This window comes from Xenopus laevis, chromosome 1L (assembly GCF_017654675.1).
Source record: "Xenopus laevis strain J_2021 chromosome 1L, Xenopus_laevis_v10.1, whole genome shotgun sequence".
Taxonomy (NCBI): domain Eukaryota; kingdom Metazoa; phylum Chordata; class Amphibia; order Anura; family Pipidae; genus Xenopus; species Xenopus laevis.
This window is the reverse complement of record NC_054371.1, coordinates 44,170,331-44,185,836: the sequence shown is the minus strand read 5'-3', so window position 1 is coordinate 44,185,836 and position 15,506 is coordinate 44,170,331. Positions and strand designations below refer to the sequence as shown.

The 15,506-nt window shown below is 38.6% G+C and overlaps 1 protein-coding gene across 2 annotated transcripts in view; it reads right to left on the bottom strand.

Annotated features, from left to right (window-relative positions):
* Positions 1-15,506, bottom strand: part of zdhhc2.L (zinc finger DHHC-type containing 2 L homeolog) — a 60,373-nt gene that overhangs the window by 31,466 nt on the left and 13,401 nt on the right. For both annotated transcript variants that reach the window (XM_018244652.2, NM_001091582.1), the window contains 1 exon segment: positions 4,863-4,889. In XM_018244652.2, coding sequence (XP_018100141.1) covers positions 4,863-4,889 — 27 coding nt within the window.

Below are 15,506 nucleotides of genomic sequence, written 5' to 3'. Positions count from 1 at the left end.
ACTAACTGTAACAGGAAGAAGTGAGGAAGCAAAAGACACAACTCTGTCTGTTAATTGGCTCATGTGACCTAACAAGTATGGTTTGTTTTTTTATGTTTGTGTACACAGTAAATCGTATGATCACAGGGGGCGGCCCTTATTTTTTAAAATGGCAATTTTCTATTTATGATTACCCAATGGCACATACTGCTAGAAAAGTATATTATTATGAAAATGGTTTATTTACATGAAGCAGGGTTTTACATATGAGCTGTTTTATGAAATATCTTTTTTATAGAGACCTACATTGTTTGGGGGGTATAGTTTTCTTTTAACTGGTTTCCCACTAGTGCTTTCTGCCATGAGCAGAGATGAGAGCCATGTCTTTGGTGGCTTATAACCATTACTTGTACATCCACAGAGAACATGTAATTAAAGTGACAAACCATTTTTTTAACCAGGAGTTTGTCTATTCATGTTTTACATAAAATGCAGTAGCACCCTGTACACATGGATTCTAGTACCCAGAATAGGATGTGTTATTCTAGGTAATTAAGCATCTGTCCCTTCTACCACTTACAAAAATGCAAACCTCTGTATTTGTCTAAAGCTGGCAGATAGATATTGAATGATGACTTAGCTACTCATGAATGGGATTGTAGCCTACTGGCTACAACAATGGCCTCCCTGATCTATATCCAAAACTAGACTATTTGGATACTATTGGCAAAAATTAAGTAGAGGAAAGTACTGGGCGATGGTCCTGGCATAATGAGAATGGGCTACCCTAGTAATACTTATGACTCAAGCTTTGAGCAGGAATTCATCTGAAAAGGAGAAGAAAAATATTTTTTTCTCTTTTTCTGAAAAACCAATAAGTTGACATTAAAGGGATTTATCAAAAGTTTTAGAAGTTTGTGAAGTTTTTTACAACTCCAATGAACTTACAACTTGAATAATTTCTGATTTAAGAAAAAACTCGAATCAGTGAATTTAGGGTTAAAAACCCAAAAACTCAAAGCCCACCGAACAAAAAACAGAACATCATGAAGGTTAACATCTTCAGATGGGTCAAGGGTCCTCTGCAATTGACTTATACATGACCCCCACAGGTTGCAGCTGGAGTATTTTCGGATTCAAGCTATTTCCAGCTTCGGGGTATAATAAACCCCGAAAAATTTGCATTTTTTTAAAGAAAACCCAGAATCACGCGAGGTTTTGTAAAATTGAACTTCTCTAATTTGGACATTATGTCCTTGTATTTGTACGAGCATTTATTGGATTCATGTTGGGTATGACCTCTTTAAGAACATGTAAACACTACATTCTCCTACCATGTATATAAATTGGGCACATCTTCCCCACCCCATGTCATTTGTACTGTATTTACCCTGTCAGATTTTCCTAAAACAAATAGGAGCTTTCACCTGGTGGCTTTCACCTTCTGAAGCATCATTAGTGACATTTACATATGCAAACATCACATGTGCGCTGTACAGTTCATGCAGTGAAGAATGCAGGTTTAGACAGGCAGAACTTAATTTGATAAAAAGTCCTGCTTCGACTAAACACTTTAAGGGTTAATCTGAGCTCAGGAGAGGAGGTAAGGAGAATAAAATAGGACCAGACAGCTAGAGGAGAGATTCTATGGGAACCAGCAATGCCATCTCTTCATTGACTGGTAGACTGGAGGGTGTGTTTAGTAACCTGGGTTGAGAGCATGCTCAGAAGCCAACAGCTAAATCAAATCCCAGGAGGGTGTTTAGTGGGTTAAAGGAGGAGAAGGAATCCTAAGTGATTAAGGTGATGCTGCAGCCTTACCATTAATTTTTTAAAAACATGAGTGGCATCAAAGAGGCTGTTCACTGATTCATTTTTTGGGGGGGGTTTACATGTCCTGTAACACACACTGAGACTAGCAACAAAGTCTAAGCTAGAAGGATAAGCAACGAGAAAATGCATTTTGCTTAAATGTGTGGTTTTCCTTTCCTGCATCTTCACTCTATAATTATTAGGCAGTGACTCAAACAAAGATTCCAATTATTGTTTTACGATTTCTAAGGAATCACATTCTCCAGCAATGCTTTCTCTTCCTTATCAAGATGATGTGAAACTGACAAGAACATGTGCGTTAGATGCTGACAATAACAGAAACTACAGCCAACACCAAGGGGCACATTTACTAAGGGTCGAATATCGAGGGTTAATAAACCCATGAATTCGACCCTTGAAGTAAAATCCTACAAATTCGAATACAAAGGATTTACCACAAATCCTACGATCGGTCGAAGGAAAAATCGTTCGATCGAACGATGAAATCCTTCCAATCAAACGATTCGAAGGATTTTAATCGATCGATCGAAGGATTTTTCTTCAATCAAAAAAACCTTAGAAAAAAAACTGATGGGGAAGGTCCCCATAGGCTAACATTGTACCTTAGTAGGTTTAAACTGCCGAAGTATGTAGTCAAAGTATTTTTTAAAGAGACAGTACTTCGACTATCAAATGGTCGAATAGTCGATCAATTTTTAGTTCGAAACGTTCTAATCGAAGTCGTAGTCAAAGGTCGTAGTAGTAGTCGATGGTCGAAGTACCCAAAAAAATACTTTGAAATTCGAAGTTTTTTTACTTTGAATCCTTCACTCGAGCTTAGTAAATGTGCCCCTAAGTGTGTAATTAAATGTGCACACAATAAATGACTGATACACCAAGTTCTCCTCTATCTGTAACCTAACCTAACCGTAATACACAATATTTATTAAAGGTACATAAATACGATCTCATATGTCCCAAAAACCAATGGGGTGTCCCCCTTTAAAAAATACTATAAAATCCTTTAAGACTGGCAAACCGGACACACATTATGCAGAGTGCATCCTCCATACATGAACATTTCCACGATAAGACTTTTAGGGGGTTATTTAATAAAAGCCACTAAATTTGCCCAGTAGAAGTAACCCATAGCAACCAATCAGCAGATAGCATTTAATGGTCACCTGTTTAAAAGCAAACATCTTATTGGTTGCTATGGGTTACTGCTCCTGGGAAAATATAGTGCCTTTAATTACATATTGGGGTTAGTGCTTAGGAATAATTGGGCTTCCCCGATCTCGATTCAGGGTTGCACATGCCCAATTTAGATTATTATTGATGCTAAGGCAGTGATTATTCAAATACAAAGCAGGAACATTTTTCACAAGTCATCAAATAATAGTCCAATCCTTCCTGCAAAATCTCGTATTTTAGGTGTTCAGGATCAACTGGATCAGTGTTGATTATTTACACATTTCTGTCAATAAACAAGACATAAATGACAGATCTTTGTTGTCTCCGACTGATGAATTACAAACACAACAAATGACTTGTGGTGCATCCTGCATTAAGCTGCCTCCCGTTCTGGGAATGGATTAAATAGAATTCCCAGTACATGCTTTTAGACAGATCTAATTTGAATATTAGGGGAAGGTAAAATGAAATCTCTCAAGGACACATTTAGAGGCATTTTTTGATTTATATTCCTACATGCTAAATTGAGTTATTATCAGTGAAACATACCAGAACGTCTCTCATTAGAGGTACAGAAGAAAGGCTTCTCCTAAATGAGTCTCCCTCTCCCTCAGAAGAAAAATTGAAAAATAGATTTGGGTTTTAAATTGGACACCATTCTGCCTTTATTTTGCTACTTCTAAAGCTGGAGACTGAGGGAAAGTACAAAATATGTTTTGTTAAAGGGCCCATGACATAAATGTGCTCCTCCATTTCCACTCTGAAAATGCCACAATTGTCTGATTCACTAGGCAAGGTAACTAATGGCCCATCATGTACAACTACAGCAAAGGCAACTCAGCGTGTGGCTCCAATGATGCTGAAATTGTAGGGAAAAATGTTGCATTGTGAATAAAAAATTTGTGTATGAAAAAAAAAATTGCAAACACTGTGCTCAGCTCCAAAATGAATCTTAGGCTGTTAAATACTCTTGCTGATGATTTCAAAGTATACTGTGTAGGTGATACACTGTAGGGCTCATTGAGGAACACCAAGTGCAATGTGCTTCACACTAAAACAGCTGCGTGGGCAGGGGCACCATTTAAAGGGAGCCCTGGAGTTGAAGGCGTCTTCAAGGCAGTGTTTATTCCAGTGCTCCTGTATGTTGTACTTTAGGCAGCAAAGTAAGCAAAACCAGTGCTTTAGCATAAGGTGCAGGCAAAGAGGACTGTGAATAGACCATTAACCTCTAACAAAATGGGTGATGTGACAGTTTAATGCAGATGTAATTTTGCTTACTACACAAATAGAAATACAATGTACTGTACTGGCCCCCTGCTATGTCTAAAACTCCACAATAATCCACACAACATTTGAGCAGTCTTATAAAGCATGCCTGTGCCATGTATTAAATAAGCTGTAAAAGTCAATGCAAACATTATTAAACTTGCTAGAAGTTATTTGCCGTAGTCTTATGCTCTTGTCACTCAATGTGATAACCCTCCATCATTAGCAGAGAAACATCTCACACCATCCTTACTGAAGGTGCCAGCAGTGGCAAACAGTAGACCGTACCAGAAAAGTACTGGTCCAGAAAACAAGCACTAGAGCATTTTCAGGTTGGAAACTAAAAATGGAAACAAAAAATGCCAAAAACGTTTATGTGCGGTGGTGGGCAGTGTAAATGCTACAGTTTGCAACGCTAGGGCTCCTCCAGCTGAAATACTATGTAACGCTAGAGAGGATAAGTATCAGTTGGATCAGTTACTGGTAGTCAAACCATATCCAGTACAGACTGAGCAGGATGCCATACGAAAAATACCGCTCATAGGCAACAAAACTGTTTTAAGCACAAGTGACATTTTTAACATAATAACAGAGAAAAGAGCATAACTTACTTTTCTCACCAATGTTCTCCATGGTCACTGTAAAGACAAAAAGTATAATAATAAAACATTATTCATACCAGCAACAAACTGAAAATAGGAAAAATCATTTTGATTTTAAATGAGAAAAACAGGGGCACCCCAAAACAACCTTGCTCCCCCATATATGTCTTCCTAAGGCAGAGCTGTCACAATGTTCAGCTCACCAGGGAGCTCATGTTGCACAGCCGTGCCTTAGGAAGTGCTTGCCAACCTAATCAACCTGTAATAGTAAAAAGGGAAAACTATGCGAGTGAGAAATAATTCGTTGAAATTAAAAAAAAATGTTGTGCCCCATTTTCCTCTTAATAGAAGTAAACAGGTTTTAGAATACTACTGGTAATCATATTTCACAATTAAAGGAGAAGGAAAGGTTTGACATGGTAATGTATTCAAAATGTTTACCCCACATGTGCCTCCTGAACCGCTATATTTCCGCTTCTGCATTGCCATCCATTACTTAGTAATCTGCCTCGCAAGCTCTACCTTTCTTCATGCGTTAGCCGGCGCCATTTTAGAAGCGCCGACGTCACTTCCCCCGCAGCTGCCCCACACTGCGCATGCGCCAATTTTTTTTCCCCTCTTCACTTGACCCTGCGCGTCATCAACGCTCAGCGCATGCTCAGCAGTACTACAGAGAGGAACTGCGCATGATCCAGGTCGTGAGTCGCAATGGGAAGATAGGCATGCTGGGAAAAACGCTTCTCCTACTCTACACTATCAGAGGAAACGGATCAACAGAGCTGCTACAAGAAAGCACACAGAGGTAAATGTAACACACCAGCAGACTTTTAGTAACACGGCTGCTTTTTTAAAGATAATTCATGTTTGGGCTTTACAGGTCCTTTAATACTTGTGTGCAAATGAATACAGGTATGGGAGCCATTACCCAGAAACCAGTTATCCAGAAAGCTCTGAATTACGTGAAGGCTGTCTACCATACACCCCAGTTTATCCCAATAATCCAAATTTTTAAAAATGATTTCCCTTTTCTCTGTAATAATAAAACAGTAGCTTGAACTTGATCCAACCTAATATATCATTATTCCTTATTGGAAGCACAATCAGCCTGTTTTTTTATTTAATGTTTATATGATTTTCTAGTAGACTTAAGGTATGAAGGTGCAAATTACCAGAAAGTTATCCCGAAAACCCAAGCTGCAGAGCATTATGGATAACAGGTCCCATTCCTGTATAACCTATTCACTTCCAATCAACCAAATACCTTACAGCATAATATTTCATACTGTGAAAACCTACAGAATGAACTTAATCTTCCTAATAAATGGCTCCAGCTGCTTTTGCTTTGATTAAGGAGTTTAATAATAGTTTTAATTTAGCATATATTACTATATATATTCCTGGGACAACCCACAGCACACCATATGGTCAGCCGCATTCAACATCCTCTGCTGGAAATGGATGAAAGGCAGTTAAAGCCCAAATGCATCTAATGAAACATATGGTACTGTACCTAGCAGATAAATATAGAGCATTAAGCAGTGCAGAAATATGATGATACTGTTTTTGAATATAATATTATGTTAAGGAAGACTGCCCTTGCATAGAATACTGTGCCACAATACAGTTCCCCCTCAATTAATTGCAGATAGTAAAAAAAGGCTGCCATTATTTGTAAAAAGGTAAAAATAATAAGTGTATTTTGACTGAAAAAAAAAGGCATTTCCTTATTGGTGTACTCACACTTAGGGATGGGCACATTTTTTGCCTTATTTCACAGCGGAAATGACGCCCATAGACTTGTATGGTGTCGTGCGTTAAAAAAAAAAAAAAGACACACATCAAAAAAATGTAGTCGCGCGGCAAAACATTTTTAAGCCCATAGACTTAAATGGGTGTCTGCGACATTTAGCTGGCGGCAAATTTTTGCCGAAACTAAATGGGTCAAATTCGCCCATCCCTACTCACACTGTAAGATGGCTATACCATTTTCTGGATGGAGAAGCTTAATAATGATTTTGGTTGGATGCACCTAAGTGTAGTTCTGAATCAAAGCATCTAGCCTGCAGTGCATTTGAACTTTTCCAAACATTATTGCTATATGATATTCATTGATTGTGCTTTAAAGGAGAAGGAAAGTCATTTACCACTTGGGGGTGTCAAATGTTGAAGGGGTGGTTCACCTTCAAACAACTAGTTGTTTTCACATAGATCTCCAGAAATAATGAATTTTTCCAATGACTTTCTATTTTCTAATATTGAAGTGTCAAGTGTCTTTTTTCACCTTCTGAAGCAGCTCTTGTGGGGGGAAGGGTCGCTGACCCTGTAAACCAGGGGAAGCAACCCGAGGCTCCGGAGCCTCATGCGGCTCTTCATCCTGCTTGCTGCGGCTCGGTCTTCTGGTCTTCACCTGCTGGCGGCTTCTTGAGTGTGCGAGTAAGCGAACGGTTATCTTACCGCAGTCGCACACTCAGGAAGCCATCAGCAGGTGCGAGGGCTTTATAGACGTCACAGGAGTGATAGGCAAGACCAAGCCACAGCAAGATGATTCATCATGGTCCTTACTGCGGTCACACACTCAAGACAAGAGAAGGAAGATCAGCATGGAGCTTCAGAAACAGAAGTCACATTAAATGTTAAAAGTGTTTAATTCATTTCAAAGTAGGCCTACATATACACACTTCACTTCTGTTTGTTGTATTCTGTTGTTGTAACAGTTAAAATTAAAAAACTTTTAAAAGTTTATAAGCTGGGTTATGTTTTGCGGCTCCAGACTTTTTCTTTAGTGGAAGAAGGGGCAAAATGGCTCTTTTGATAGTAAAGGTTGCTGACCCCTGCTGTAAACTGTTCTAAATTGATACATTTAGTTGATACATTTCTTATTTTTGTCCCTGCTGAGCAGAATCTCTGGGTTTCATTACAGGCAGCTGTTAGACTTGATACAATAGTTACTAATGCTCCAGAGATGCTGCTGAGAAATGTATCAACTAAATGTTGCAAAATTGTAACAGTTTAGAGTCTGCACCTGAATTATTGAGCTGCCAGACTCAAACACCAGAGACAGGGACATTCAACTTTACACTTAGATTTTGGAAAAACAGTAAAAAATAAATAATGGAAAGTAATTGGATAAAGTCTTTATTTCCGGGGAACAATCTAAAAGCAACTGAACTGAAAAAAAGTTTTGGAAGGTGAACAACCCCTTTAAGCACCTGAATCCCGGGTCGGTGCTCCTATCAGCAGAAAACTGCACTGGCCCGGGGTTATTCCTACGAGCACCACAGAGCGCTTCTCTTTTGGCTTCTTCTTTTTTCAAATTTCCAGGGGCAGACGCATGAGCAGTAGAATGAAAAAGCCGACTTTTTAGTTGAAGTTCGGCTTTTCACTGTAATGCGCAGCCGTGAGAAGAAAGAAGAAGCCGGAAGAGGATTGCTCCGTGGTGCTCACTGGTATAACCCCAGCCAGTGCAGGAGTGGGGGTGCCTAACATTTGGCACCCCCAAGTGCACAAAGACTTTCCGTCTCCTTTAAATACTTTGAACTGCCGTCATTTGTCTTAAACCCAAAGAAATCATTCTAGCCAGTGCTTTCCTTTGTATGTACTGTATATAAGAAACATGTATTTAACTCAGAGATAGGTTACAGGCAGACATATCATTAGTGCCTAGTGATTTCCACATTGTTCATTTGCTAAGATGAAGACCAAAGAACTTGTAAGCCCTGTATGGGGGAGTTAAATGGGGAGATAAAGGGGTGTTTCACCACTTATGTACTGTATATAGAATGACTAATTCTAAGCAACTTTTCAATTGGCCTTCATTATTTTTATAGTTTTTGAATCATTTGCTTTCTTCGACTGATTCTCTTCAGTTTTCAAATGGGGGTCACTGACCCTATCTAAAAACAAATGCTCTGTAACTCTACAAATGTATTGTTATTGCTACTTTGTATTACTCATCTTTCCATTTGGCCCTCTCCTATTCAAATTCCAGTCTCTCATTCAGTTCAATGCATGGTTGTTAGGGTGGTTGTTATAACATTTACCTATTGATAGTTTCAGGGTCACCCAGATGGACCATATAACATCTCATACAGTCCTGCCCATATGGAAACCACATCTGAGATGTATTATGTGCATGCATAGAAATATCTAAGGCATGTAAAGATAATCATAGATAAGATTGGTAGGAAGGAATAAAGCAGCATCTGCTCATATACCTATAAGAGTATATTTTTTGTACAGAAAATTTATAAAAAACAGAATTTGAATAGGCAGATGCTCACCTTCAATGAACTTGCTCTTGTTTTTTATTTCTTAAAACAAGCAGTTTAGCCGTTTGGATATATATATATATATATATATATATATATATATATATATATATATATATATATATATATATATATATATATATATATATATATTAGGTTCTGACTTGCTCCCTTTAAGAAGGAATAGCACTGTCCAGTTAAGGTTTAGTTCTCCCCGACTGATGCACTTGGCTGAAAGGAACATGTTTGCCAGCAGCTTAGCATTCACACAGAGAGCATTTACAGTTCATTTCTAATTCATGAGTTCAATGCATTATTACTCATAAACAGAGACAAACATGGTAAGAAATAATCCAATTAACTCTTTTCTACCAGATGTTACTTCTTGAGTGGAATAATAAACAGTGATTTCTCCTGGGCAGAAATAAGGATTTCGGTACATCATTCTCCCATCCTGAACTAAAAAAGCAGCTGCCGAATTTGAATGGTAATACCAGAGCCGGGACCCTGCGTGGACAACCACTGCAGCAGAAAAAGCTAACTGCTGATTGGCTGACTCACCTGACACAAACCGCCACACTTTGCAATACATTCACAGGTACTCAGAGCTGCTTTAAAGCACAGAGCAGGGGTGTAACTACAGAGGAAGCAGACCCTGCGGCTGCAGGGGGCCCAGGAGGTATAGGGGGCCCCATGAGGCTCGAATTCATATACAATTTCAATACATTTTGGTAAAACAGGACAACCTCTGGATATGTTTGGGGCACTAAAATTAATTTGCTGTGGGGCCCAGTAACATCTTGTTACGCCACTGGCACAAAGCAAAATTTAATTGGTGGCCCTCTCCGCACCCAAAACAAAAGAAGAGGTGCTATCATTGCCCTTCTTAATACCAATTTGTAAAGCAGGCAAAGGTTGTCTATATTAGGGCTGCCCAATAAAATATCAGGGTGTAATAAGCAGACTATCACAGGTTCCTTTAAGAGGCAACAGTTAAAGGAAAACTATACCCCAAACAATGTAGGTCTCTATAAAAATAGATTTCATAAAGCAGCCTATATGCAGAACCCTACTTCATCTAAATAAACCATTTTTATAATAGAAAATTGCCATTTTAAAAAATAAGGGCCGCCCCTGGGATCCTACGATTCACTGTGCACACAAACAAACTATACATGTTAGGTCACATGAGCCAATTACTGGACAAAACTGGGTCTTTTGCTCTCACACTTCATCCTGTTACAGTTAGAGCTGCAGTATTTCTGGTCAGGTGAACTCTGAGGCGGCACACAGACCATCACAAAATGGTAGCTCAAGGTAGAGTCCTGCAGCGGGTCGGGTACCCGCGGGTTACCCACAAAAAAAGCGTGCACCCTGCAGAATGAGGGGAGGATTTTCAGGTGCGGGTATAGCAGCGGGTTTCATCTAAATTTCTTATCTTATGTAATATTGTCTATATTTTACTCTTTTTAAAGTTTTACAAAACTTGTTTCTGTCCCGCCCACTTTTGATGACCCGGTTCGGGTCGTGGGCTGCGGGTCTTAGAAATTGGTTTGGTTCCGCACAGGACTCTAGCTCAAGGCAAGAGATGCAATATTTACGGATATATATCCATTCCAGTTGGGTAAGATTCTTTAATATGCTACTTAATATGATATAAACTTAACTAGTTGGTGAAGTATTTATTCTGGGGGTATACTGTAAGAGTCAGATCAAATCCTTGTGTGTAACTTGAACGTGTTTTGTGTACAATGTCTACAATGTAATATCAGGTATCTAGGTGTTTAATTAGGTGTTTAATTGGGTCTTTCAACTTTCTTTTGAACCCTTAGGTCTTGGCAAACCAATGCAAAATGGGAAGTTGATTCGCATATTATTACAGATAACAAGGCCCATGTATTAAAAGTGGCATTTTTCCTGAATAAATTATATGACTAGAGAATATAAAATAAACAACACAATATAACAAGGCGAGCTACTCTTCCATTCACAATGCATCTCCCTATGCGCTTCACTTCCCTGGGAGGATTTTGTGCTACTATGCTGCAAATCACAAATACACAGAAATACTTCCCAGCTTTTCCATTACTGCTCATTTCACTTGGAGCAGCCAATTCAGAGTCCCCAGATTGTGCTGACTGGCGTATTCTTGCTCCCAACTGGCCAGCTTCAGTCTTGCATGTGTATTCATTTCCTTATGGCATGATCTTGTCAAATATTCATCTTTCATAGAAGCCTGCACATCTTCACATTTCACATCAAAATGATTATGCAGCAAAACCCTCCCGGAGCTTAGCACTGCTATCAGGTGGCACAGAATATCATTTATCCAAACGAATTCACAGTAACCAAAAAAAAACACAGGAAGCTGTTTCTAGAAATAGGTTATTCTTAAAGGAGCTATTAAACTTTGAGTTAACTTTTATTATGATGTAGAGAGTCATATTCTGAGACAGTTTACAATTGGTTTTAGCTTTAAGCTGGAAAGTCGGGGGAAAAAAAGCTATAAAAAATAAATAATGAAGACCAATTGAAAAGTCGCTTAGAATTGGCCATTCTAACACATACTAAAAGCTCACTTAAACGGATGGTTCACTTTTAAGATAACTTTCAGCATCCTATAGAATGATCAATTCTAAACAACTTTTCAGTTGGTTTTCATTATTTTTTATAGTTTTATAATTATTTGCCCTTTCCTTCTGACACTTTGCAGCTTTCAAATGGGAGTCGCTGACCCCTTCTAAAAAGCAAATGCTCTGTAAGGTTACAAATGTATTGTTATTGCTAATTTTTATTACTCATCTTTCTATTCAGGCCCACTTCTATTCATATCCCGGTCTCTTATGCAAATCAATGCATGGTTGCTAGGGTAATTTGGACCCTAGCTACCAGATTGCTTAACATGCAAATTAAAGAACTGCTGAATAAAAAGCTAAATAACTCAAAAACCTTAACTAATAAAAAAAGAAAACCAATTGCAAATTGATTCAGAATATCACTCTCTAAATCATAATAAAAGTTATCTCAAAGGTGAACCACCCCTTTAAAGGTGAACAACCCCTTTAAAGAGAAAACAAACCCTCTGTACCAAACACCCTTGTTAATTGTATGTTACTGCAGGAACAGCCAGAGGTCCCTCAGAAATAACATGTACTCATACAGTTTCCCAGGGTACATAGTGGTGACATACATTGGGGACTTTAAGCAAAAAAAAAAACATATTGCCATCAAGATGTTTTGGTGGGGTATCATTACCGTCATGCCTTTGCATCAGTCACAGACTCCTTGGTGACTTCCAATGTCCTATACATTTGTTAAAAAAGCATTATTTCCACATGGAGGTTTCTGCTTTAGTGGAAGCATTCAGAGCAGGGCCAGAACTAAGGGTAGGCAGAAGAGGCACCTGCCTAGGGTGCAATAACATGGGGTGCCATTGTCCTCTGCCTACCCGTAGTCTGTGTTCATTGCCCTCTGTCACTCTCCCCTCCCCCCTGTCACTCTCCCCTACCTCTCTCTCCCTCTCCCCTACCTCTCTCCCCCCAGTTACTCTCCCCTACCTCTCTCCCCCCAAGTCACTCTCCCCTACCTCCCTCCCCCCAGTCACTCTCCCCTACCTCCCTCCCCTCCCTCATCTCCCTTCTTTCACTCTCCCCACCTCCCTCCCTGCCACTCTCCCCTCTGTCACTTCCCCTCCCTCCCCCTTGTCACTCTCCCATCCCTCCTCTCCCCTCTGTCATTCTCTCATCCCTCCCTGTCACTTTCCCTCCCTGTCATTCTCCCCTCCCTCCACTCTCCGTCGCTCTCCCCTCCCACTCCTGTCCTCCCCTCTGTTAAGGCGCAATTGTGCACACGTTAGCCATAGGGCGAGCGAACAGGGGGGCGGGTGAGCATCCAGGTTGTCTAGGGGTGGCCAGTTGGCTTGGCCCGGCCCTGATTTAGAGAGTTTGTAAAGTGGTGCACAATAATGAACTAGGGATCACTATGACATACAGGTATCTTGAAAAAAATAAAGGTATGAGATCCATTATCTGGAAACCTGTTATCCAGAAAGTTATGGAAAGGCCATGTCCCATAGACACCATTTTAATCAAATCATTAAAATTTCTAAAAAAAATTATTTTTTCGCTGTAATAATAAAACAGTACTGTGTATTTGATCCTAACTAGGTTATAATTAATCCCTATTGGAGGCAAAACAATCCTATTGGGTTTATTTAATGTTTAAATGAATTGAAACATAAAGTCAGTGTGCCAGCCCTGAACAGGAAAAGACAGAGATTAAGCTAAAAGTAATAATGTCCTTAAGCAAATCTGTGGCAGGTGTAACTATACTCTATTATTGTCTTTAGCTGCCTGGTTATGCTGAAAACACAGGCGCTCATTCGGAGAATGTAGAATAGGAAACTAAGATTCTCCTGAACACCTGAATGAAGACAGAATGAAGAGATGCTGAGAGAGAAATAGAGAGGATAAACTTGATTATTTCAGAAACTATGCAGAATTTTTAATTGATTGTATTTAGAAAGTTTCTTATTTCAGTATCCTGAAGCTTATTATATTTTAATTTTTGTGATAGTTCCCCTTAAGAACATTACTAATCTGACTTGTAAATCCATTGGCATCCAATATAAACCAATAAATATCAAATCTCAAGCAATAAGCATAAGACTAAACTTTTAGTCAAAACACACTTGCAAAGATTATTCCATTGAACTAATATACTGGCATTTTTTATTCTTTAAATGTTTACCTGTAATTTATTTTTTTTCTTAAATGTCAGCATGTTTCCGATTAAATTAATTTTGTTTAAAAATGCTACCTATGCACAGCTCCTTTTATAGCATTGTCTCTATAATGGATCTTTGAAAGATATTCTGTGTACATCCCTGTGTTTATTGTTACATGTGTGGGGGACCCTATTCTCTGAACTCTTTCTTTCTTTCTTTCTTTTTCCTCTCTTATCTGTTTTATTTATTTATTTATTTTTTCTTTCTATTCTTCAATAATTGGAGATTGTGTGGCATTGTTTCATTTTGCGATTATTTTGTGATAACTTAAGCTATTAATATTGTATTGCATGCAATGTTTATGTGGCTTTATGTGGAATGCTGCCCACTATGTGATTGTGCATTATTTTGTTTTCTTTTCTTTTCTTTTTGTAAAACTAATAAAAAATTTTGAGTAAAAAAAAAAAAGTAAAAAAAAAAAAATGCTACCTATATGATAAGTTGAGCAGAGTTATTATACATGCTATCTTATACTCCTGGTTTAATGTATTTTATTTCGCGCAAGATGTGTGGTAGTTTTGCCTTCTTCTTGAACTACAACAGAATTTGATTGAGAGGCTAAGCATAATGAACGACACTATGCTGTATATACTTGCTGACCATATAACATATGAATACCCTTCCGTGTGTAGTGGAGAGACTAAACTGGTACGTGGAATGGAAGCATCAAACTATGAGGGTAGACTATCAAGACACTTGCAAGGGGACCTTATAGACAGATAGAGGGGTTCTTTTATCCTCTTCTTTAGACTAGACGAACAGAACTTTTATTTGAAGCAACGTAGGTGATCTTGAAAGTAAGGACAGTGAGGTTTTGGAATGCCCTGCCAGGTGATCTAGCTTTTCATGTATCCATTTTTTTTCTTTTATAATAAATATTCATTAACCCGCCTCCCGCAAAAGTAAAGCTATTGTATTTGTAAAGGGGAACTAACGCTTAAAAAGATTATGGCTTGCACTGTTGTATTTTATATGCTAAATTTACAGTAACAGTCTACATTAGTAATATTCCATGCCTTCAATTTGTAAACAGGAGCTGACCATATTTTGCACGTCAGTGACACTGCACATGCTCAGTGTGCTCTGTGCTGCTGCTGAGAAGCTAGGCATAGCGGTCACCAGAAATAATCAGCACATTAGACATATAATAAGAAGTAAATACATACAGTTCTTGATATAACTGTATAATATGGGACATACTCGCTCAGCTACGGACCCTGAAACAATTTCTAAAACCCATCATAATGTGGCAGAAATATGCTTTCACATTGATTTGCTACTTGAGGGTGAGCCATAATAAAATTTTGTGTGGGAATAATTAGCCCATCTTTTCTTGACAGAATTAATGAGAATTAACGAGAACAACAACTGGCTACTGAAGCCTAAAAAACATTTCTTTTATTTATTCACAGCTCATAAGATTAGCAAATCACCAACGTCCTGACTGTACAGAGAGTGCAGATTTATAAAGCTCTGGCAACAAACGTCACTGGCGTTATTCTAGTCCCAGTAAAATGACAAACCGTAAACAATAATGCATGGCTCTTAAAGGAATAGAATTTCCTTATCAACTCTGTATATAAAACTGCTGACTGACGA